Below are 26,785 nucleotides of genomic sequence, written 5' to 3'. Positions count from 1 at the left end.
GGTAGCATTAGATGGAGCAGAGGTCTGTCTTCCAGGCCAGGACAGAGACAAAGGGAATATTCTCTCTCCCCAGTGTCTGCTATAGACACCCCTTTACTGGTCTCACTGAAAGACACTTAACACAGGAGGCCAGAATTCACTGCGGCACACCTTGTCCTCACAGGGACTTCCCTGGCCTCCCCCTTAACATACCCACTGCTATCAAAGCCTAGAAACAGCTCTCTTGATCCAGGTCAGACCTGTGCTGCTTTCAAACAATACCTCCTTGGTTACCATTCTTGTTGTGGAGTCCAGAGCAACCTCACATCCTGTTGGCAATGGTACCTACTGATAATGCTGCTCACTGAATGCCTCCCTGTGCAGATCCTGAGAGAGCTGCCCCATTCGCAAAGGCACAGGACACACCTTAAACCCCACATTTTCAATCCTACAAAGCTCATTCTTGAGGATATATGTCAGTGTCGAGAAGTATGTGTGGTGAGAGATAAGTCACAGGTGAGAGATAAGTCACAGGTGTTCTAGGCTTGGCTTTGGCTGCAGCGAGAAGAGCATCGCTGGAACACATCCCCAATGGAAGGCGTGGTTACAGGGTGTCACGGGGAGTCAGGGGCAGGGGTCCTTGTTACAAGACACTTGGACTCCCTGTGGCTTCTCATTAGTTTAAATGCCCAGTGTCTCTTCCAACAGTAAAAGGCTGAGAATATGCATGATCTGCAATAGAGAATGCAGGAACTGGAAATCTCCTTTCTAACAGATAGCTGAAGCATTTTAGTCTCTTTACATCTTCTTTTGATCTATTCCCAGTCTTAATAAGAGGGAACAGTCACTCTCCGCTATCACCTTCAACCTCTTGCCTTTAAGGTCATTTAATGTTAAAGTTCAACAGAACAGACCCTCCTTCCCTGTCAGCCCCTGCCTAGTGCTTTCTGGTCCTGGAAGGGGCTGCTATTCTTCTTACCTACATTTCCACCCTCCATTATAAGAAAACTCATTGTGCATAGGCTTTCAGGTCTCTCACCTGACTCCACGGTCCCTGGACTGGAAGTCTCAGCACTGTGTAGCTTGCTTTTTATTTAGGAAAACAACTGAGAAGGCCTGGGAAACCTTACATGTGTGCCCATGACTTGTCTTCTCTCAGAGCTTTTGTCAGGTGGAATATCAGTCCCCATGTAGCCCCGCCTCCCTGGAGCCTTCTTGATCCTCAGGTGACCCCCATCTCAGAACTGGGCACTGTGCTTTTGGAGGCACTCGTCCCACAGCCTTGCTTACACCTCGCCATGGCAGCATCTTACTTAACTTCTGTCACTATAGCAGGCCTTGGAGTCTCACCTCTAATTTCTCATGTTCCTTTGGCTTGGAACCACCCACTCTATCTCCCTATTGCTACCAAGATCCTTCTCCTGATAACACCACGTCTCCCTTTCTTTCAGAGACACTCCTTGGCTTTGCAGATCTCAAAGGCCTGCTATCCTAATCAAGTGCTAAACTGCTTAGTCCTAAGACCATAAAAGGCACTGCATCTGGTCCACTCCATTCTTTGTCTTTCTTGTATTGTCGACTTTCCATGCACTGAGTTTCATTGCACACCACACCACTTACCCAAGACCCCTGCCTTTCTGGGGGCTCTTGGTAAAAGAATCATTCCTGTTTTCCTGAATCACTGTGCCCAGAAAGTTATTTGCTGCCCAACAACCAAATAGACCACAGCTGCTGACTGAGCTATGGGCATCTTGTCCATAAGCTACCTCTATGCCCAGTGCACAATAAAAAAATTCCAGCTCAGGGTCTGGCACTGACTATGTGGCCCTAAGAAAGTCAATTTAAAAAGTTTTGGGGAATCTTGTGGCTATGCAGGTGAGGGCAGGCACAAGATAAGACAAGGCCTGTGACTGGGCAGTGAAAAAGTAAGGCAGGGACAGAGTTTTGGAACGACAGGAGAGAAAAGAGCGGAGGGAAGAAGCCAAGATGGAGGAGGAGGAAGATGATTCATCTCTGTGTGACTTTAAATAGCCACAGGTAGCTATGAATATCTTATAAGATACGGATTATTATAGGACAATTTGTCTTATCTAGGCAGGCAGTTTATACCAATATCAATTGGCTCTGAGTTCATTATGAGGACATTTTGTGGAGTGAGAATTTACTGATATAAATCTGTTTGATAAATTTACAAGCCTCTAGAGGTTTGATTTCACCGAATTCTGGGAATGTAAACAGAGTCTACAGCAGGGATCCGCAGCCTCTGCTAGGACCAGAGAGTGGCTGGCAGCAGACTGAGATGGAAATTGAGTTGGATAGAGACCTTTGGCTGATTGAGATGAAAATACCCCACAAATGCCGTTGAGAGAACATGGAATGCCTAGTTTGGAAGTCAGAAAGGTACTGTTTGTTAGTTAGAGCTCCTCACTTCTTCATGGCTCTTTCACTAATGATTTCATCATAAACATGGATTAATTATGTTGGCTTTTGGGTCATGAACACGTTTGCAGACTAGCACAATTCCCTGAGGAGGAACAGACCCAAATGCTTGTTTAGGAACAGGGTTCTGGTCTTTCCTTCTCCCTTGTATTCTCTAGCCCACTGACTGCACACTCTACTACCGTGATCATATGAACCCGCCCCTTCACAGAATGGACAAGGAGTAAGTAGGTGGATAGAGCATGCTGAGGAACAGTAGCATCTCTCTTCCTCTTACTGGGTGACCTGGGTAAAAGGACTCTCAGGCTCTCAGATGAGGTCCGTGGGGAAGGGCAGAGTCTGCTTCATACTTCTCACGTCTGCACAGCCTTGGGGCAGGGGTCTTAGAACAGAGAGCTTAACCCTCTCCAAGGGAAGATGATTGGTGTAGGCTCTTGGTGAACAGCTTGGAGCTAATTTATCAATCTAGCTTAAGTATTGTCCTCAGAGAGGACCAGGGTTTCCCAGGTTGAAAGGATGTTGTCTGAGACCAGCGTGGTTTCTTTGTCAGTCAAACAATGTACCTCCTTAAATGGTTAAATTGGAGACACAGCTTCAATAGAATAGCAAGCAGCGGAGCTTACCTGATCCCTACTGAAAAGCGAAGGAGTGAGGCATGATTACATCCAAACCCAACATTGTCAAATCTTATTGGCTTTCCCTGATGTAAAACACCTTACTGGTTGTTGTAATAACATGTCTGCTAAAAATCAGTTAGAGGGTTACCTGGTAATCTTGTAGCACAGAGGAAGAATGCATTGAGGCAGACACTGTCTCTAGAGGAGAGCACACGGGGTGCCAGAATGTCTGGGCAGTGCAAAATCTCCAAGACAAGAGATTTCTAAGCATGCCTTATACACCTGTGCTCTTCCAGTCACAGCAGGGGTGTGGATTTGGAGGATCAGTTTCTCTGCTCTACTTAGCATGGGGACCGTGACAGGACACAGGAGTTGGCACTAAGGTAAGTAAGGGTGGAGGGAGAGACACCAAACAGGCAGACAGTGGGTTTTCCCAGATTCTTCCAAGGCATGTCCAAGTTCCTGCTCAGATTTGAAGTTTAAGGTCTATGGAGAAGACACACACATACCCGAGATATGCAGGGGATATTTTCCCGGATATTAGGGGACACCAGCAATCAGCGCGTTTCACTCCATCATCCCCCCTCTGGTTCCTCTCACCTCATCCACTGTCCATCTGGCCACTTCACTGGCCTGGATGTCAGCCGGAAGCAGCTTGCAGTGCTGGTCCCTGCCGAGGGGGAGGTCTCGGAAAGGGTGGGCAGACATGGGTGCCATGGAGAGCGATTGGTGAAGCATCTGCTGCACCTGTGCGGCTGAGTACTCTGCAAGAGAGAGAAACACGGGGTGAGCACGGCACAGACACTGCAAGCCAGTGTGCAAGATGCACACCCAATCAATGCTGTTAGAGGAGCCCCCACATATAGTTTGTGCCACTTAAGTGACTTAGACCAGGAGGTGTGTAAAACTCCGAGTATAAAACCTAGATGTATCTGATCATTAGCCACGTTCAAATACCTCTACAGGGTTCTTCTTGGCTGCAGGTGAGGTGCTGGGCTGTCCCTAGCTTTCTTTTCCTCACACCAAGAGTCAGAGCCATACAGACTGTGAATACTGGGCAGACAGGCGTACTGAACCCCCTGGGATATATGTGTACACAAAGAGCAATTTCCTGCTGGAAGCCACTTCCGACATCAATAAAGAAAGAACGAGCCCAGGTTCACATGGAGCTCCCTAAATGCCCTTTGATACTGAATGAAGCGTATGAGTTCTCCCATGAGAATGTCTGTGACGTCAGCCGGTGCAGTCGAGTTCCAGTGGCGTGTACTGATCTCGGATGGAGCAACGCAAAGGCAGGGCATTCAGGGAGAAAAGCCTCAGTTAAGACGAAACGTCTCAGCTCAGACATCCGTAAGTGGCCTCTTCTCTGTTAAGCAGAAACTCTAGGGAACAATGGCTGCAGCTTGTCCAAGACTGGCTGTTCTTACCACCGTGAGACCCATCAAATCTGGAGGCTTCTTCAACACTGCCACACTAGTGGGCTTCTCCTTTCAGAATATTAGTCAGGGCTTGTAGATCAGGCATGCAATTCTGACATCAGAGCACAGATGGGAGCAGACATTTATTATGTGGGACCAACACTGGCTACATAGGGAGTTCTTGGCTGGCCCTGGGTTACATAGGAAGAATCTATTTCAAACAACCAAACAAAGTGTCTTTACTCTTATGTTCTATCCAGACAGTTAAGATGGAACTTGTGGCAGGATAGGGCAGGAGAGGTTCCCTAGAGGGCTGAGGAGACACAGCTCAGTCTGTAAGTCAGGAGAACCTGGCTTCCAGGACTCATGTAAAAGAGCTTGCCCTGGAGGCATGGGCTCATAGTCAGTGCAGGGGATATGGGGACAGATCACTGATCCTTACTGCTCAGCGTACCTACTATAGCTGAGGAGCTCCTGGCTCAGAGATCACGTCTCAGAGAAGGTGGACAGTGTTTGAAGATGACACTTGAGTTTGTTGTCTTATCTCCATGTACACACACACACACACACACACACACACACATACACATGAACACACACTCACACACGAATGCAACCCTATCAGCAAACACAAAAACATACACACATGCTCATGAACCTTCAGTACATGAACAGACACACACATTATATGACCACATATGCACACGCAATGTGTACCACATTTGCAGATCCGTATGTGCATGTGAAGCTACATACTTACAAATACACACATGTATAGTTAAGAAAGAGGTCTGATGAAATGGCCTTGTATCTCCAAATGGATAAAGAGCAAAAACATTAAAAATGTCAACGTAAGTCTCTGTCCCTATACCGACATCTTGAAGATACTTTTAGTATTCATTAGCTAACTAAATCTACTGAGACCTAGAGACTTTAAAAGGCAGATCACAATGGAAGTGCTTCATACCATCTGGAAGTCTTCTTTCTAATGCAAGAGGAAGGTTGGGCAGAAGTCATGACACACCTGAGAGCCCCTTATTGTGTTCTCATGTTTTAAATTCTGTTAAGATTCTTGAAAATCATTATGCAAACATTTCTGCCTCATAATTACAGTTTTTAGTGTGAGAGGCTGACCTGTACTCCGCGTGGCCAGTCACATCCATGCTTAGAATGAGGAAGGCTCTACTGGTGAGTGAGCTGTCCATCACTGAGCTCTTCTGAATAGTGCAGCTCTTGTGGACTGGAGCAGACATCCTCATATTTACTAATGCTTTCTGTCTGCCCAGATAAAGAGACAGCCAAATTGCAGGCTTCTACCTAATTCTTATGCTCCAGTTGCAGCCAGCAGCAAATTCATCTTTAACTGCTGATTGTCCAAGCTGACCTTTTTAGTATGTAAATAGGTTATCTCTCTTCATGTAGTTCAGCCAACAGTATGTTAGGCTGCACGTTCCGATGAAACACTTCACACCTCCTTGGAAAAGGCCAGTATGTTGACAAATGTGGTTGTTCCTTAATGCAGTTGTCTGGTGGCACAAGAACATGTAAGAAAAGAAGGCCCTGAAGCTACTGGCATTAAGGCCTAGTGTGGAGTTGTAGCAATGTAGGTGCCACTGATCTGCCTAGGAAACCAAGAGTTAAAACTCCTTCTTTGGGATTAAGACTAGAAGCAAAGACTAAACCCTAGCCTCCACATCCCCCAACCTGGAAATTAGAATTGGGTTGTTTTGCTGAATAGAACGGACTTAAACAAATATTCATCTAAAGCATATGTGAATCTCATCACTCATCAATTGGGTAAATTAAACAAGAACCCTTCCGAATACCCAGAAGGCTCTGAAATGACACAGTGGTTCTTATGTTTGGAAGGTACAAAGACACCAGGGTTTTATGATTAGATTTTGTGTTTCACAGATAAATCGAGAGGCATTCAAAATGGAAAGGAATCTGTGTGTTTCCAAGGACAGATATTTTCAAACACTTCAGTCTTGGAAGTAGCTGTGCATTTGGAGGCTTAAACTTGGAAGCACACCTAAAGTGTGGCTGACAGCCCCCAAACAGTACTGAGGCCACCGTCAGGGTGGTTTTTGGTTTTCAGAAAGTGAAGGGGAATAACTTTAATTAGCTTAGAAGAAAAGATGGCCTCGAGTTAAAAAGGTGGAGTGGGCCAGCTCTGCGTGGAACCCTTGATGTTGTCTACTGATTCTGAATAAAGCAGCACGACTTTATCAAACCCAGGTTCTTATGTGAAGATCAGAGAAATCCGTGTTACATATTTAATATGCATGCTCAGGAAAACTGTGGGAATGATGTAAGATGCCACAGGAGGGTCTATCATGGATAGTGGGGAAAGCATACAGCCTATGGGTGTACAGTCCCTACCCAGAGTCTAGCATTTCCACTGGAGTAGAGCTATTTGTTAATGTACAACCCCAAGCTTGGAGGGGTGTTTGCCAGACCAATTACATGCCAAACATAAACAACATCGTTTCTTACTGCTATCATGTTTGCATTATAACAGGAGAACTTTTTTATTTTTGCCTTTTTGCTAATTCCTATGCATCCAGCTTTTTTTTTTTTTTTTTTTTTTTTTTTTTTTTTTTTTTTTTTTACATAAATGGGATAATATTAGAATTACGCCCCTTCAGGCTACTGTGATTAGAACAGTTCTGGGTGCATTATGAATACTCAGTCCATGTCAGGCTTCACATTATTGTAATAACATACAAGGGCTTTTATAGCTGTAATGGTGACTATGAAGTCATATAATGTTCCCAAAGCCAGTTTAGCTGGTTTTAACCCTCTAAAGGCAGAAATTCTTTCATATTCAGAACTGTGAGACCTGTGTTTAGATTTTCACACCTGTTTGACCTTGGGAATGACAGTGTGGTTGTCTTCAACATGGAATGAGTCATGATAGTAGCTGCTGTCAATGGAGAACAGGACATTGGTTCCCCCAGGCAAACTGGAGTGGATGTATCTTGATGGTACTAAAATGCACTTGGCCTACAGTGTTGGAGATTATGTGACTCTTGACAGATTCTTAAAGCCAGGGTGATGTGCATTATTTTAAATTCTGTGCATAAAGTTAAACTTTGGGGATGGGGAATGTCCACTGAAAACTTATTTTCAAGATGTCAACATTCTGAGTTTCACGATTTCCAGAGCCAGTGCTGTTTCCCTACAACATGGCGTCTCTTGGCACTTGAAAAATCATAAGGTGGTATTGGGAATATGAACAGCCACGTTGCTCATAACTGTACTTCTGTCATCAATGGGCCAGATAGACCACCGTGATCATGCAAGTATTTCACGGAGCTAACTCTGATTGCCTACTATTTTAATTTTGTCTTTTGTATACGACCCATTAGTAAATACTCCTGTGTTCCCATCACTTATGATAGTCTAAACAGTTTACATGTATAGCTGAGAGTATATCAGGTTACATATCAGAGCTTAGATGTAGAGCAGGCTAGCTCATCTAGAACAGGAGATGTAGAGCAGACTAGCTCATCTAGAAGAGGACAGCTGCACTCAGAGATGGGCACACAATGATGACGTCACGGACCCATGTGATGTCCAGACGTGACCTGTCATTGGTCAGCACATGCATGCCCCGTCCTCCTCCATGCAAAAGCAGCTGACCGTTGCATCTGGAGTCACTTTGGATGGTTACCATGAAGACAGAAGAAAGGCTCACCGGCCTGCTTCATCCAATGGGTAGGGCAACCTCGCTGTTTCCACAAATCACGGCTGACACCTGGGCTTCTTTCCAGGGACACAGATTCACACAGTATCTGCCCCTATCATCTCCCCGAGAAGCCAGGGAATCACACTGTGAAGGCAGCATCCTGTGAGAGTTCTCAACAGTCTAGTTAATAAAAATGTCCTCTGTCCCAGAAACTGAAACGCATGTGTATTCTGTCTTTCCATCTAATAGAAGCAGGTAGTAGACAACAACCAAAATCACCTCTGCTTTTATGACACCTTCCCTTTCAGGAAACAGTGATCATGTTCCTATTGTCACCTCAGTCAGGCTGTTTCTGGAAAAATTTGGAAAAATTCTTTACATCTTCCATTTGTTAGTATTCACAGTTAAAAAAAAAAAAAAAAACTAGAATGGTGTGTTTGATGATTTTATAAAGACACTCAGAGATCTGGAGCACTCTCAAGGTTCCCAAACCAGTCCAAATCTCACCCCAGGATCTAAATGGGCCCGGGGCCAGAGAGCCAAAGGCTTGGCTGCACTCTTGGCTCAGAACTGTGCAGAGCAGTGCTGCACTGACAGATGTGGAGACACTGGCTGTCCTACAGAGACAGCAACTACTGCTCAGAGGGAGACGCAGTCTCAGAGAACTGCAGCCAAAGGGGGCTTTTATTCTGAAGAATCCAAGAGATGGTTGTACCATCCAGTTGTGGGTAGCATGTGACTTGGGGACCGTCATGTGAGAGGCTCCACAGGCTTGTGACACAGAACATAGTATGTTTTAGTCTCAATTCTGCAGGCTTCTTTCCTTTAAAAAAAATCTAGAGTCCAAGGATTTTACTTTTTTTTTCTTTTGAAAACATTGAATATTCTCTGTATTTACATTTCAGATGTTATCGCCTTTCCCCAACCCCATCCCCCTCTTCCTCCCACTGCCTCCAGGAAGGTGCTCCCTCACCCAACCACCCTCTTCTACCTCAATACCAGAGTCCAAGGATTTTAATTAATCTGAAAATAGCTTGAAAGTAGGTCCCCACTTTCTCCTTAGTCCCTCTTGCTTACCCTTCCCACTTGTGCTGTACTCCCACAAGAGGAAGAGAAATCCTTTATGGAAATGTTCTTTTAAAAATATGGCTGTTTCTTCACAAAAGCTTCACACAACAAAACTGAAGCAAGTGAGTCATAAGTGGTAAAGGCATGGCTGGGGCCTCAGGCTATTTTTAATCCAGTAAGACAGAGACCCATTTCACAAGTAACCTCGCCAACCTAAGAGGAACCAATCCTAGCTTGTTCTGTGCTCCACAAAGAGGAAAAAAAGAACCCTAAAGTTGCAGTTGGCTCCAGAAATTCAGTCACATACGTTTCCCATCCACATGTAATCTGTGAGACTCCCTAGCCCAGGCCAGGCTCTGTAGCACAGGCTGAGAATGGTTGCTTATGGCGCTGTGCTCCCTTGGGAACTGCTGCTGGAGGGGAGAGGGGACATGCTGGCTGGCTTCTCCTGAAGACTGCTCATGGTTCAGATTTGCTGGACCATCTTCTCTTCCGTTTCTCCATCTGCTTGGCTGCTCAGCACAAAGGGCAACACAGACCACGAGCAGCACAAACGTGGTCTCCCAGACAGTGGCTGTGCCTGGTGGGAGAGTGAGCCCGGCAAGCACGGTTGTTAATGGGCCGGGCACTCAGCACCTGCTGCTCCCTGTGTGCCATTGAAGTGACGCATACATTCCTCAGGCTGTTCCTGTGTAGGATTCAGACACTGCATTCACCGAGGCAGTGCCTTGAAGCTGTAGCTGTCAATCATCTCTCACAAAATGTTACTTCTCTCTAGTTGGTTTTATAGAGATATGACCGGCGAAGGGGAGAAAGTCCATGGGGCTCTCCAGGTTTTCCAAGGGGCTACCAAGAGAACCAGACTGTGGGTCCTGCCTGCCATAGAAGCCAGGAGGCACACATGGCTTTAGAACATTTGCAGTGTGGCGTACATTGAGATGTGCTATAGTATGTCTGGGATTTTGATACACGGTATTGAAAGAACATAAATATGACACATGAGTATTACTCAGCTATTAAAGACAGGGACATCATAAATTTTGCAGGCAAATGGATGGAACTAGAAAATATCATCTTGACTGAGGTAACCCAAACTCAAAAGTACATACATGCATGGTATGTGCTCACTGATGAATGGATATTATCCATAAAGTACAGGATACCGTGCTACACCCCACAGACACATAGAAGCCAATTAACAAGGAGGGCACAGGGGATACTTGAATCTCACTCAGATGGGGGATGAAATAGATATTGGAAGTAAATGCAGGGAGAGACCTGGGTGAGAGAGAGGAGGGGGAGGGGAGTGGGGCAGGAGGATCAGGTGTGCAGAGACCAGGGGAGATAGAACAGAAATCATAAGTAGGGAGGCATCTCTAGGACCTGGGGTTGGGGGAGACCCCAGGATATCTATGGGGGACTCTGTCTGGGACTCTTAGCAGTAGGGGACGTGGTCACTGAAGTGGCCACACTTCCTGTAGTCAGGCAGGACTCCAAGTGGAGGGATAAGAACAGTAACTAGCCCACAAAACCTTCACAGAACATATGGAATGTCCTTCTATATCCAGGGAATTTATTGTAATGACTCAAAGTTTGTAGTCCAACTAACCCAACAATGGGCAGCTGTGAATGAGAAATTCGAGAATCTAGTAGTTTCTCAGTCCCATGAGGCTGGGTGTTTCAGCTGCTCCTCTGGAGAAGTGGGTTCCAACAGATGTGCTGGCAAGTAAGTGCAAGCAGGTGAAGAAGAGAGTCTTCCTTTTCCCTTCATCCAGCAGAAGGTGTGGCCCAGACTAAAGGTGTGTACCACTACTCCCAGATTTGGAATTTGCTCTGCCTCAGGCTAGCCTTGAACTCAGAGATCTGCTTGCCTCTGTCTCCTGGGATTGAAGGTGTGTACTACCTTGCTTGAGCCTAAACTTTTCATGGTCACTATGCCTCAAGATCTGTATGAAAATACTATGTCATTACATGTCAAGATCTAGGTCAGAAGCCTTGTCTTCCAGCCTCTGTTCAGATCTGAAACACAGGTGTTACCTCCATTTCTGGATTGTAGTTCATTTCATACACAGTCAAGTTGATAACCAGAAATAGCCCTCACACTATTAAAAGGGTGTCTTGGAAAACTAGGTTAGGGACCACTCGGGTTTAGAGTTGCTTCCTCTGAGTCTTTCATTCTACACCAGAACCACAAATACGAGAAACTGGACAACTGCCTTCCAATCTGGGCCCTGATGACTGGGAAGAAGCGTGGGAGAGAATGGGACCTTTCGTGTCTCAGGTTCTGTCTCTAATCTCCAGCATTCTTCCCAAGCCAGCCTGAAGGAGCTCTGCCTATGTGAGACTCCAGCTTGTACTTTTACAGTTCTGTTCCCTGTCTCTTGATCTGAGGAGGAAGGGGATGCCTCACTCTTCCTGGGAGGCTTCTCCTCACTAAGCAAAGGGAATTCCCAACACTGCCCTCCCTCCTGAAGGAGCCTCACAGCAGCATCTCTGCACAGCCATTGGTCCTAACAGGCATGTTCTCAGCTGCTCAGGGAGACCTGTGCAAGCCGTCCAGCTCTGCTCTGTGTCCCCTGCAGTACAGGGCTGTGCGGATTCTCCTCCCACTCTTCTCTGTCGCCAGTTCCAAGGGAATATAAGCCTGTTTTCTCTCTCCTTCGGAGGCTGTCAGCAAACTGTCTGATGTGTGGGACACTGCAGGCTTCCTGGCACCCCTTGCCCCCTCTGCACAAGCTTTTTTGAAGAGACTGCCAAACCTGGCCGAGTCATGATGGAGGTAGTCACTCACAGTGAACTCCCTAGAGCAGCAAGTTAAGGCACTGGGCATTCAGCTTCCATTCTTGAGAGCTGAGTTCCAGTTGATTCTTTCAATTCTTTCAGCAAATAACCTTTAAAGGGGTACCGGATCCCAGAATAGCTATCCCCCAGCTTTTTAGATGCAGAGGCCTGGAGTTGTCCCAGCTCATGCCTCTCTTCTCTCCAGCCTTTTCTTTGTTGGGTTGGAACTGCTGCCTGCCCAGGTGGCCCCATGGGGCCCTGCCACTGGTTACCTAGCTATGCTTTTGTCTTTCCTGGTGGAATATGTGTTCAGGGCTGCCTAGGAGGCCCGTGGTGTGTCACAGACCCAACGTGGTGACCTCAGTCCAGGTGTCCAGTACTCAATGTGCTGTTGAACCACCTGAAGACTTTTGTCGCACAGGCAGACAGTGCAGAGCAGTTACTCATGGGCCAAGCCAGCAAAACCAGTGAATCTCCATTCTGTGCTCTCTCATTTGCAAGAGCATTCATTTCTAAAAAAAAAAACCAGGGATTGTTTATGATATGAAATCAAACACAACCCTCAATTTGCTATTGGAGAGAAAGATAGCCCTTCATCATAACTTTTAAAATAACACAGGAAAATTCCACATCTAATTTTGATGTTACTCATCCAAGAAGACTTTGGCACAATATATTTTCTGATAGCCAAAGGCTGACCTTTTAGTTTAATATCTGCTTTGCACAGCTTGTGACATTATTAATTTACTTCTTTGAATACTACAATCAATGTGCAGCATGCATTCCTGTATCTTCCGCAACATCAACCTTCTCCGTGCACAAATGTGAGACTGTGATTGAATAGTGCCTAGTGCTGATTTGACGGGTGAACACGAGCGGCTCTTTCATAGCTGTCCTCCTCACCGGCGACTTCCTACCCAGATGCACACATCCCAGGGAAGAGGACCAAGCTGTGCTTCCTGCATCCATAGGCCTGAACAATGTCACCGTCTGACACATCTCTAACAGTACTTTTGTGGAGTCTGGTAGCTTTGCATCTTAGCCATGAAATGCCAACTGAAGTACATTGAGCAAGCATGGCAGAGATGGAACCGGGCTCAGGATCTTCACTCTTTAACCTTTTGTCTGACAGTGAGTCTCGTACATTTTTTGTCTAGAAGTGTGAGGCTGGAGTGACACTCTGAGGGACAGGTCTCATCATTCCCAGAAAAGCCAGAGCCGCTTCTTCTTTAAGAAGGAAGATTTGTGGAAGTATCAGAATTCCAGACAGGTCCTTGTGGACAGTGCCTGACTTTTTTCTCCATAATAACCACACTCCGGGATTCTCCCCGGATCAGAGGAACAGCTGAAGGGGCACTGCACGCAACCAGAAGAGTGATGGGCAGTGTCTACCGGGTGAGAGCTAGCACTTTCTCTATCCCAGCTGCTGTGCCCGCCACTCCGGGGGATGGAGCCTTGACTCACCCTTCTCGTCTGTCCTTGGCACAGAGCACCACCTTCCTTCTTGGCAGCAAGATCAGCACAGATGCCATGTCGATTCCTACAGGGAGCCAAGGGCTCCCCTCATGGTCATGGTGACGTGTTCTCAGACAGAAGGCGAGAAATCAGTCTGTGATCCAAGTGACTTCTCTACACGTCTTGGAGGCCACCTGTTTTCTCAGGTACAGGTGCGCCCACCACCCTGCACACAGCTTCTCCAGTCTGAAAGTAGTCCTTAAAAGGGGTGTCCTTAATTAGGTATTTAGAAAATTGACATATCTACTGTTTTATTTAAATAAACATGCAGAAAAGTCCATATTAACTTTGACAAGTTAATTGCCTACAAATGACTTCAGTGTAACATTTTCAATTCCAAAGCTTGTGTCTGGGGTGTAGGGTGGCGGCAGTTACAAGAAGCCATGGTACCTGCTTAGGTATATATCCTACCTTCCTGTGCCAGCTATTCAGAATTTAGGAGTAAGATGGTTAGAGACTTCTTGCATATTTCGATTCTGGGCAGATTCACTAAAGAAACCACTTACTGGCCATTTTCTTCCTGTAGGAATCCTGTTTATTCATCGTGGTTTTTCTGCTCTGCAGAAATGCCAGACACACAAAGGCACAAAGGAAGGCCTGCTCCTCCTGTGGCCTTGGCTGCTTTGCCTTGTCTACTGCATTCATCAGGACTAGAGGGGTAAGGCCAGTGCCCCTGGCAACTGTATTTGATGTAACTTTATCTGGCTACCCTGACAGCAACTGTATCTGGCACACTCCAATGGCAACAGTATCTAGTGAACCCCAATGCACTTCAGCTTAGCTTTCAATGGGATTCATCTGCTTGCTTTTCAGGTTCTCTTCAGCCCAGAACAGATCAAATGTGCTGCCCCTATAGGCTGGCATGAGCCAACTCCCACCCTCCCCTCTCTTAGCCATACTGCCCTCTGGGTTCCTCACATTGGCCATGTCTTCTGCTAATCATAGAAGACATGGCAATTGGTAAAGATCAGAAAATGTTAGAACAGAAATAAAATTAAGACTTGCTTTCCTTTTAAGCACATGAAATTGCATGTTTTTGGTATTTTTATGGACTTTAGTCTATTCTTTAGAAATTGCTGGAATTATGGGGAAAAGTAAATTATACAAGTTTTTAAAAAAGTTGACTTGTTTGGAAATGAAATAAAAATAACATGCAAAAGACTCTATACACTTTTAGTTTCTGGTTCAAGCCTATTCAGAGATGCTATTCCATCCTTATGAAGTTATTCTGTTCAGATTTTACCATTCAAAACAAATAAAACAGATGTCAACATGCACAAATAATATATCTGACCTTTTCCAGTTTATCAACATTCAGCAGAACAGGGAACTTTAAGTACATTCTCTCTCTGAAAGAAAAAAAAAAGCACAAAAACCTACAATAACTAAATATATAGGTGATAGAATCAAATCAAACCAATCAGGTAACAAGAGCAATAACGACATGGGCTAGCCGCATAGAGCATCTCACCCCTGGTGTAAAATGTGGGGTCCAGCTTTTAGAGTCATTACCTTTATCCATGTGATGTGACTCACAAGGTGTTCACATCTTCACGATTCCTATCACTGGGGATGAATTTAGCACCCTCTCAGAGTGTGGTATACCTGGACCTTAAATCATTAATAATCCAAGAGTTAAGAATATAGCCTTATGGCAATTTTTGGTATTCATAGATCATTATGCTTAATCTATACTCACCAAGAAAACTTACTGTTTCCATGTAACGTTCTGTCCTACATGTACTTTATGCTTATGGTAACTAGTGGGATTTCAATGCATGCTATCAAACCTCTAAAAGAATTAAGTACTGACAAAAACATTCATATAGTGTTATGCCAAAACGCCTTTAAAATCTGTATATATATCCCTCTTTTTAAAAAATAAAGTTGAAAGAGAGAAAAATAAAGAAATAAAAAAAATTTAAAAGTATGATTTGGCTCGGAGTGCCTTCCAGATTTTTATGGATCAAATTTGATAGAGGTAGACCACCTGAAAAACAAAATTCAAGAGGATCAAGCAAAATATATCCTGATACTAAAATATTTTCTGTTGAGAGTTTTACATATTACAGGTTGTACAGCTATGATAAAGCTTGTCATCAGAATGCTAAACTGGCCTGATTCCAGACACCAGAGACTACGACAATCATCAGTGTGGCTTTCCTTCTTAAGGCCTGTCTGGCTTTCTCATTCCTCTCCCCTTCTAAATTCTCAACACCCATATATTTAGCTTGAATGAGCTATGAAGAGTCGTCATCCAATACCCTGGACTTTGGGAGGTGAATGTGGTTATTGTAAGGTTATTTTTTATGAAGAATTTAGAAATGATTATAATTTAACAAGGAGGAATTATCCAGATTAATTTATGCAGCTATAATCTTCATTTGGTAACTTAAGCTAAAGTCATATTTTACATTGGTAAAAATCTTTCTAATTGATACAAAGTTGAAGTTATAATCTTTACAGTGGTATAGAATTTAATTGATTCAGGTTTAGGGTTTTAAGTGTTATAATTTCTTATTGATTTAAAGTTGAGATTAGTATTATTGCTTTCATATATATACTTTCATATACAACACATTTGGAAATGCAAAGCTTAGACCCAGTCCTATAACTGCTGTTATACACTGATTTTAGTTGATTAAACAGTGCTAGTTAAGGACCAGATAACAAACTCATGATTCTGAGTCAATTAAAGGGGTGTTTTTGAGATATTTCAATTAAAAATGACCATGAGTAATCAAGACTTAACAATTCAGAAAGGCTTTTTATAGTTAGATGGTTTTCAAAACATCAGAAATCCATAAATTATGACATTTAATGTTATTTATCTTTTGTTGAGACATATCTGCTCCTTACAGTTCCCCTTTGGTGAATTTAACAAAGAAATTGAGGTTCTCTACCTCCAGGTGAGGTATATTTTGTGGTTAGGCAGCCACTGGGCAGAAACTGCAGATTTCATCTACAAACTAATACTGTCCAGAAAGGGACACATTATGTAGAATAGTTGACTAATAATCTTTGCTGAGATAAAATTGTCAGTCCTCCAGGATTTCTTCATTTCAAAGGTTTGATAATTGATCCTGGGCCAGAAGGCTGAAGACTTTACTCTCACATGTTGCTAACTAGGGGCTACTAGTGGAGATCTGTTTCTACAACCCGTCTCAGCTCTGGAAACCGTCTTAGGCTTCCTATGTTTTTAGATATTTGGCTATTTTTAGATTTCTGACAAAGTTAAAGACTAATTTATTTTTATAGCCTACCCAAGCTATTAACTTTGCGAAGACATAGTCATTTAGAATATTTTTAAGTGGTAATAGTTATACACATTTAAAGGTAAAGTTTTTTTTTTTTTAAGTAAACAGAAAGTGTGATGTATAAGTTTATGTTGAGGTGATACATGATTGGACAGTAGGGAAGTAGGTGAGGAAAGAGGCTGGAGGAGTGGCAGAGGAGGAGGCAGGCAGAGATTGAGAAGAGGGTGGAAGCTCGATGCATCTCTAGCTTGATGAGGTTATTATGATTATTTCTAAGGGTTTCAATGGGTCTGTTTATCTCATATAGATGGACAGTTTATATCATTGTCCATTGGTTGTAAGTTTACTATGTAGAGGGTTTGTGGACTGAGATTTTACATATAAATCTGTTTGATAAGTCATTAGATGTGAGTCATGTCTGTACCAGTAGTGGAGAGAAGGATCGCGTCATGGCAGTCATATTTACCCAGGACAGAAGCTGCAGGGGCGGTGGAGTGAACCGCACCTGAGTTCTTAGAGGCGCATGGAGCTCCACGTTAGAGATCCCCAAAGTGCCAGATGGCCCTGCAGAAGCTGGCAAAGGACAGATAACAGGTTAATCCACTTTTTAATATTTACCGCAATGCATGTTAGTAATTTATAAACATCATATAAACAGTTCAGAAGAATGAAGTTCATAATGTGAGTAGATTTCTAGTATCCATTTATTAAGTCTATGCATTTATACTAGCTTGAAAAAGAAACTGGCAGTGGGCTATCCACTACAAGTACCATGTGCAAAGGGTAGGAAAGCAAGTGGGAAGAGAGCAGTCGGGGCAGAACAAGGCCTATGTATCTATACCTGGGGAAGATGAGGCAAAAGCATCACGGGTTCTAAGCAACCCAAGATGAGCAGTGAAAGCCATTCCCCCTAAAACATCTGCCTTGGAATGAACATCCAAGTTATATTAAATACAACTACCAAGTAACTACCTCTTAGTAACAACTTTAAACTCTACATATTAGATTTTCAAGTGACAAGCAAGGGCACTTGAGGACATGGGTTGAAGCTTTGGGTTCTCGGAGGAAAGATGAACATTGCTCGAGGACTTTCACTTGCCAGCCTGTTAGGAAGATGAAAAGCTGGTGAGGCAGTAGCTAGGGAGCCTCAAGATGCTCCTGTCAGGAGGGAACATGGTGCTGCAAATTAAGGCCTTCCTTGCCCTCGTGAGGGATTCCTCTTGCAGTGACACAGTAAGCTTGTATCTCAACCAAATGATAATTGTATGCAAACCCTGCTTTCCACGATGTGGAGAATGACTGCGTTTAGAATCGGTAATTTTCTCTGCATGCTTACTCTCCCTGGGAAGGCACAGTCACCACGCCAGGATGGAGGTACAGTTTAGGAAGGGTGTACTGAAGGACCACCTTATCACGGGCTAACCAGTCTGTGAGTGAATTATAAAACAAGGTTAGGTAGCAGGCATCGAGACTACTGTCAGTTCTGAAAGGCGGGCTGCTACTATTTATGTGTGTGGCGGTGGGGATTTAATAAAAACAGAGTTAGAGAGTGAAGGAATTTTATTAAATCTCCTGTTTGCAGAAGAGCAAGTTGAGTGTGTTGCCATGACACCTTCCAACCCTGCTGGTAGTGATGGTTGAAGATTTAGAACCATTCCTTGGAGCTCTTAATAGTGCACTTGAAAGAGACTGTGTGGAAGAAAAGCTGAGGGGTGACAGGAACAGGGGTGAGGAAGGAGATGCACCTGAAGTAAATGGAAACAGCAAGTATCTGAGGCCCCAGGCTCCCGTTTGCTCCCCAAATAGCTGGGGGAGAGGATATCGAGGGAATAACACTGTCTCTCATTTTCAGTCTTCCTTGCTGATAGCTGAGTAGAATTCACTACATGGTTCTCAGTTTATTCAATCCCAGGACACTGGGAACATCTGGAATGTTTGTAAATGCCATATGAATGCATTAGGACAGCCCAGAGCGGGACTTTGGGTTGGGGAGAGTAGTGTTGAGTGCTGGCTCTCCACAGTCTCTCAATATACGGCTCTGCAAAACAAAGCCTCTCTTTTGGGGCTTTGTACTGTTCCAAATGAAAGATCATAGAGGAATAGTCAGTTAAAGAAAAGTATGTGTGTGTGCAGTAAGAGAAATCCACTAGGTGATTCGAGAGAAAGGCCTTTTCAGACATTTCCCCCATCACTTCTGTTTCAGACTTTGGGCAGAGCAGGCATCTGCTTTTCTCCATCTTAGCACAACATCTGTCTGAAAGTACAACAGCTGTGGCTGCTTCTGTCCCGGTTTCTTACTTGCTGATATTCTAGGATAATTTGCATAGAGAGTGGATTTGAACATGGCTTCTGAATCACTTTTGCAATCCAGTCTTTTCTTGAATTCTGGATAATAATCTAGATGCCCCCAGGAGGAATTTCCGAGGGAGAGGATAGGAAAGCATCACTCTCAACCTTGACCTCCTGTCCTGGAACTTGGCAGAGCAGCACGCTGGGAAAGTGGGAGATTTAAGCATCTCTTGTGCCCACTGGCTGAAACTAAACAGGGTTATAAGCAGCTCTGGAAATTAAGTGAAAAACCCTTTAGTACTCAAGGTTTCCATGAGCAAGCAAGGCTCACGGTGAAGACACAGACCAAACATGGCTGGGAAAGAAGTACAGAATGGCTCAAACCCAAGGCAGTGATGGTAGTGATCACAGGAAGGGACCTGTGGGAAGCCAGAGATAGTTCCTCCATGGCTGACCTCCATAGTGGAGAGTGGGTTAGAAAGGTGGCAAGGACATGCCATGCTGTTCCCAGTGACGTACAGGAAGCCTCTCTGCCTCTGTTAAACCGAGGGGGCTCATCCCAAACCAGCCAGCCTGCAGCAAACTTGGGCTTTGTCAGAGGCTACTGGAAGAATTTTCAAGGAAGACAAAGAGGCTCAGAAAAAGAAGGGCATTTGCTGGAGAAATCTTTGTATGGGCAGCAGGGTTGTGATTCAGAAAGAGGCTTTCTGGCCTGAGTCTCATGTCAGTAATGTTTTGATTGTAGAATTAAACATTTATATACAAGAATATTGTTAGAAAGTAGGGAAAAACTTGGCCTAGAGCTGAGAGGTAATTGTTCACCTTCCTGGGAGATGCAAAATCTTCAGGTGTGACCTGGCTGGGGTAGCGATGTCGGGGCACACAGGAGCAGAAAGAACTGGGGTAAAGTTGTGAGAAGCAAAGGGCAAAGTATGTGAGGAGGAGACCCTGGAGATGAGAAAATTAAAAGGACTATGGTCTGGTTAAGGCTGGTTAGGGGTCAGATTAAGAGATGCTGATTTGGGTACAGAAAAGATACATTGTATCTCTGAGTTTAGGTGTTCACAGCCAAGGATGCGGAGCAACAGTTGCTGCTGTGAACTCTTACTTTCTCTACTTCCCTTAAAGCCAGGAAACTAGGGAAATCTCAAATGAAAGCAGTGCTCTCCTGCTGCCAGGGTGCTGAGCAGCCTGATGTCAGGCCCCAGATGAGCAGCCTCTTGAGGGCTTCCCGCAGAGCAGATGCTTCTCTGCTTCCAAGAGGCTCTGGATTTGGAAAAATATGGACAGACCAAGTTTTCCTCTTTTTCCTGTCTCCCTCGGTTTTCCTTTCCGGGGGAGTGAAAAATGTCCCAGGAAGAGGAAGTGAGGTAGTGCAGTGAATGGGGAGGGCATTCTAAAGGGGTTTTATTCTCACAAGTCAGTGGAATGTAAGACTGAAGGAATTCATGTTAACTCCAACACATCTGCCTCATGCTTTCTCCCACGCTCCAGAGCATAGAAATACACTCAGAAACTAGCCCCAAGGGGGTCTGGGAGCCAGCTGCAATTTGGTTTGTCTGTCTATCTTTAGCATCCACCCACAAGGGCAACATAGATTAGTAAAATTCCCAAGCCTCACCTGGGTACCCGTTCCACCCCCTCTGACTTCCTCCGTGGCAGGAGAGCCCTCTGCTCTCTTCCCCTACACGCTGTCCCCCACTCAGATGATGTCTTAGTGAGAGTTATGAAACCAACATTACTAAAAAGTGGGTTAGTGGAAAGGTGAGAAGCAGAACTTGTGAAAAGATTCTCCCTAGAGCAGGATTTGAGATTTAGCAATGAGAATTGATAAACTAGGCCATTCAACCCATTATGTTGTATTACGGTCTCTGGCAAGAGACCGCTTGCTGGATTTGCATTCAGTTTCATTTTACAGCCTTTTTTCCCCTTAAAAACAGGGGAAAATTTTCCATTAGCTATACATTTGACTCTGACCTACAGACATAGCCAATGCATATTATGGCGAAAAATTAGACACTATCCTATTAAAATATTAAACACCACAGGCTGTTAGAAATAATGCTTGCCATTTCTGAACGAACGCTAAGGTTGGAATTTCTGTGGTGCTTGGCAGACCTCTAATCAAGATCCACCTGAAATGGCAGAGATTCCAGCAAGGACACTGCCAAACTGCAGCAAGTCCCTGGCACTGGGTGGTGGGGTTGTATGTTAAGCTGCAGCATCAGCGGAATTCACCCTCTGAGGACGTCCTTGCGTAGCACAGATAACTGAACATCAACACTCATGTTAATTATCTTAAAGTAATTAAGACACAAATAGAGCTGTAAGGTGGGCACTAAAAGCTGTTTCACAGTCGTTGGAGGGGACTGAGTGCTAGTTCTCAGTACTGGGATAGCTTCTAGGTTTTTGTTTTTTTTGTTTTTGTTTTTTAAATACAAAAGGCAAGTTCTCCCTAGTTTTGATCAGCATTTGAAATTAAAATCTAAGAATCAGCTCCTTTAAAGTGCTGCTCGCACTACTCTTCTGCCTGGTCCACTCTTTCTGTAGGCCACAGAGTAATGCGTAGGTCACAACAATCCGGTGCCACTGCCCACAACAGTGCCATTTAAACAAATCCTACCGATGCACAGATATGGATCCGTAGGTATTCGCACACGTTTTCAAAACCACATTGACAGTGGCGTTTGTAAGTGGCAGGGAGGGTTAGATCGCTGGTTTCAGGTTGATTATAATCACTTGTAGATATTTTGATTCAGACTGTTCATGCTAATGGGTTCGAATGTCTTAGGCAAGGTCTTTTTCCTGTCTTTACCAGCTGTTATTACTGCCTCTCTTCAAGGAGAAGAATGAAGACTGTGTGAAAGTCCTGGGGGAGGGGCAACTAGAAGGCAGCAAGGACTAAAGTAGAGCCAGAGGGGCTGGCCTTTGAGGATTCTCTGTCCTCACACGGTTCCTGTAAGGGCCAAGTCTGAGTACTGTAGTATTGGGCCAGTAGGGAACTGGAGGCAAAGTCTACTTTTAGAAGAGTCCCCATGTCCCCATGTCCCCATGCACCATCAGAAGCATGGATCAGGGACTGCTCAGTTTACCAAAATATGCAGAGATCTTCTTTAAATGGGGGGGGGGGATGCCCTGATTTATAAATGTTGGCAATAAATTAAAATTTTATAAAAAGTTTCTTGGCCAAATAATTGCATGTGACTATATACCCTATGCCATGCCAGTGGGCAGTTTTGGTGTAAGCATAAGGCAGTAAATGTTTGCAGAAGGCTACAGGAACAATGTTTGGGAAATTAGTTTTTAGGTATTATAGATAAAACTGTTGCATTATTAGACGCTTGGCACTATTTTCTAAGATCTAGCAACGAAGCTTATGTTCAAAGGCTGGTGAGATGAAGGATATATAACTGTTTAAAAGCAGGCCTACTGCAAACTAAATGGGAGCAAGGCTCACTGCCACTTTTGGTGTCTAGGCACTTTCCCATGAGCGTGTGCTGGGCTATACCACTTACCGAGGATTTGCCTCATGAGCCGACTGTGGTGTTGGGAGCTGGTTCTGTGTATTCCTATGATCTCCAGTGATGCTAAGTTACTGTCCGTGGGCCCTGGAGGACAGTACCTTAGAGAACAGTACCTCGGAGGGTAGAATCCTGGCAGGCCGTGGCAACCTGGAGAGCTCTGGCAAACTGAAGGGTAGCAAACAGGAAGGGTTACACTCTGACAGATAGCATCCTGGTCACCAGTCACACACTAGGAACTTGGAAGATGTCCGACAAGTGAGAGGAGAGCAAACAGCTTTGGATATCTCAGGACCGTCAGAGGGCATGGTGGTGAGACAAGGAAACTGTGGGCCATAGGCAAGAGACAATCATCAAGAGCCAATCGTGTGGTCTCCAGGAGGGACCCAGGAAAAGCTTGCGGTTGCTTGGAGAAAGGGGCCCTAAATGTTACTGGGTGAGCTTGGTATCCTTGTCATCTGGCTGTGGGGGTGCAGGAAAGGCATTGGAAAAGGGAAATCAGTCAAAGTGGGGTGTGGAGAGACCGAGCAGAGACACCACTAAGATGGAGGCCCTGGTGAGGCCTCCTGGTGGGAATGGCAGGAAAATCATGGCTTTTGTGCATTGTCTTTCCATGTCTTCAACAGAAGACAACCCTGTGAGAATAGCAGTCACCACAGCACGATTCTTGCTCAAGGGCCTAGGTATAGATCTCTGAGAGCCTTTAGTTCAAAGGATCCATGGACGAGACCTGTAATACAAAGAGGCAGTAAAAGAGGCAGTAATGACATGCTATTATTTCAGAAGGGAAACTCTGGGGTGGACTGAAACTAGGCTCTAGACAGAATTGCCTTGTCTTTAATAAAACAGATTCCTCTCTGAACAAGTGGAATTTGGATGTGGAGCCGGAATTACCTGTTGCCATATGAGAAGGGTTGGTATAGGCAAAGGCAAATCTATGCTCCCAACGCCCACAGTTATTAACTGTGCTCATGTGCCATGGATAACAATAGATCATACTAATGAAATGAGAAGAAGCCAAGGCTGAGCTATGAGTAACCCAAGATGGAGAGTTTTCATAGCAACAGCAAAGGTAAGCCCAAGTCTACCCAGAGTGGGGTGACTTGTGAGCCGTGGATGTCTAGCAGATGCCCTGACTCCTTTGTGCTATGGGTTTTGGTGGCTTTATTCTGCACAGACTGTTCCAGTGTTCACCAAGGATGCCTGGAGAGGTTAGTAGTACTATGTTGTGTATGTGGAGATTTTGTGACAGCTGTGCCTTCGTTTGGATAAACACCATTTTTCTTTCTGCATTTCTTCATCTGTCTCTACTTCTCTGCCCTCCTTTTGGTGCTCTCCAGCCATAGCTGATTCTCTCCATCCCTGCAAGCCATGTGTCCCTCTCTCTGATTAGTTGGTTCCTTCTTGTGGTGTCTCAAATGAAATACCCACCCTAATAGGCTCATATATTTGCATACTTGGTCCCATGGTTGGCTAAAATGTTTGGGAAGGATTAGGAGGTGTGTCGTGGGGGACTGGATGGGGTTCGAGTTTTCAAAAGACTAGTGTAATTTTTGGTTAGCTCCCTCTGCCTGTGCTCACAGATCATGATGTGAGTTATCAGCTGATGCCTCTGTGCTTCCTGCAATGATGATCAGAGACTCTAAGCCTCAGGAATTCTGAGCTGGATCTTACAGGAAAGAAAGCTTGTCTGGTGATGGGACTTGGCTTCTCCAGGGCAGAGGAACATCTGCATAGTTAGGAGAGCCCTGTGGCAATCCAAGGAAACATTTCCACTTGCAAATTTCCTTGGTCATGGTATTTACATGATGATGACAGGAAAGCAACCGTGACTCTCCTGAGTGTTCTTTCTCTTCTGTAGGGAAGGTCCCACAGCCAAATCCCTCCTACACCCATTCAGGGCAGCGAATTCCCTTCACAGTACACTACATTTCAGTCACTCTCTTTGTCACAGGCTGTACAAAATATGTTTATTTACCTATAGACTTACTGCACAGGACCCACTGTTAGTCTCGTGCCTTGCAAATAGTAGAAAATTAATGGACACACATCAAACAAATGAGCAGATGGACACCAAGCTTCTTTGGGGCAGTCTGTCTTTGACACAGCCCTCAAAATTTATAGGGATTTGTTATTGAAATGTATAGTTCTGTTAAATGACTTTAAATGGTTCTCCATGTGTCACACAATAATGCTGACATCCAGCATTTTTGTCTGGACTAGAGCTGCCTAATATTCTTCACACATTAGCTTTGACTAGAGCAGGGAAATAGGACCCTATTGCTCAGCCCTGTGCCCTAGGTCTTGAAAATGTATCAATTTGACAGGTGTTGAGGTACAATGGACAGACTCATTTTCCTTGTTATAAGCTCATGTCCTGGTAGAAAATGCAGGATGAAAGGGTTGGTTGTGGCGATGGGATAATTGCAAAGGTGGAATCATGTACTGAGCTCCGAGAAAGAGAAGGATGGGACCCTTGATCTGGATCTTCGGTGGACAGACGCTTGTCTGTTGGGAAAACTTGGCATCCCAGGTTAGAGGATCACCTCTGTGAACAGTTAGGAGAGCCGTGTGGTATACCTGAGGAAAAAAGGGCTTACTCAGAAAGTCTGAAACGTGAGGCTGAAGGGTAGGTAGGTGTGGAATTTCTATGTCTTGCTAAGCAAGGAAATACTGCCTTAGTCTCATGGAGAGTGTGGTAGAGCTTCATGCATGGGGAACTCCGAGGCTCTGGAAAGATCACTCTGGGGACAATGGATGTCGAAGTGTAGTGAGGGAGTGAGGGCAAAATGGGTCTTGTGGGTAGCCAACAGTGCTGTAAGGTTCTGAGAAATGCATACTAGGCCTGCGGCCTGTTCTATTTACTCAGCGACACCAGAATATATGGGGCAAGAAGCCCACAAACCAGTCTTTCTTCCATATGGACATCTTCACAGAGCCATGCTTGTCTCCATCCAAGTAACTCTAATCACACCTTTGCAAATAGAGTGGATTCCCAGATACAATGGTGTGTAGCTATGCCCCGGGAAACAGGCTCAGAGCAAAACCTTTTCTATGTACACTACGTTAAACAAGACTCAAAATCATGGAATTTGAAGGCATATGCCCATATCTGGACAGTGAAAGAACTTTTGTTTTTAAACTAAACTTGGACATGCCGTTTAAGGCAAGTTGTTTATTTGTTCATTTATTTATTTTTGCTTTATATTGTTTCAGGATTGGGTCTAATCACAATTTGGTGTTAATTTACAATAAGTGGATTTTGCTGCTTATAGATCATCAAGGAATATTATCAAGAGAATATTCTAAGAAGAATAAAATTATACCATGGTAATAAACATTACTTAGTCCTGCTGATTACTTTGGTTTAGTCTCCAGTAGTTTTAATTAGATAGCATAGAAATGTAATTTGCAACAAATTTGGAAAACGTATATATCCTTCTAAGTGAATAAAGTTCTTAAGGGGTAAAGTTAAAGCACACACACATACACACATACACTCACATATACACACATACACTTACATATACACACATATACATATACACACATATACACACATACACACATATAAACACACACACACAAATGTATCAGTATTCAGAAGTTTTAGACTAGCATTCTAGCAGAGTTGAATGAATGAATGTCTAGAAGAGTTGAATTAATTAGCTAATTAATTAATTAGGAGCTGGAGGGAGCCTTGTCCCTCCATGGATTTGGCAAGCAACAGCAGAGAATCAGCTTGTTTTGTCGGGCAGATCTCTTTCTCTTCTTGGAATGGACACCAAAGACACCTCCCTGGAGCCCTCGCTAGAGGTGCTCAGTGCTGTGACAAGTCAGGTTTCATGTACACTGTGATGGGTCTGCCTCTCTGGGCTGCCTGCTGAAAAGCTGTGATTCGGCTGTGATTCAGTTGTAATCTGCCAAGGGAAGCTTCCTCTTGTTTTGGGTTGTATTTTCAGGTTTTGGTTAACATCTTGGTACACAAAATCTATACTCAAAAGAAGATAACGTGTCATCTTCTGGGTACCTTTGAGATCATCCTCTTGTCTACATTTGAGGGCTAACCACATGCTCTTCAGCTTTCACTCTGGTCTTAGGAATCCCCCACCCCTGAAATAGTAACTTGTTAAAATTGTGAGCTCCATTGTGGAAAAAGCCCTGGAGGCCGACGGGTCAGGTAGGTTGTCCAGGATTATAAACTTAGTAG

General features: G+C 44.4%; 1 protein-coding gene across 1 annotated transcript in view; it reads right to left on the bottom strand.

The window, feature by feature from the left end:
• The window catches only part of L3MBTL4 (L3MBTL histone methyl-lysine binding protein 4), a gene marked incomplete at both ends in the record, with an annotated part of 378,564 nt that overhangs the window by 7,335 nt on the left and 344,444 nt on the right, over nucleotides 1-26,785 (bottom strand). Inside the window, 1 exon segment of the mRNA XM_080936343.1 lies at nucleotides 3,636-3,799. Coding sequence (XP_080792469.1) covers nucleotides 3,636-3,799 — 164 coding nt within the window.

Source organism: Micromys minutus (genome assembly GCF_963924665.1).
Source record: "Micromys minutus genome assembly, chromosome: 23".
NCBI classification, from domain to species: domain Eukaryota; kingdom Metazoa; phylum Chordata; class Mammalia; order Rodentia; family Muridae; genus Micromys; species Micromys minutus.
The sequence above is the reverse complement of the archived record's forward strand: the minus strand, read 5'-3'. Positions and strand labels throughout refer to the sequence as shown.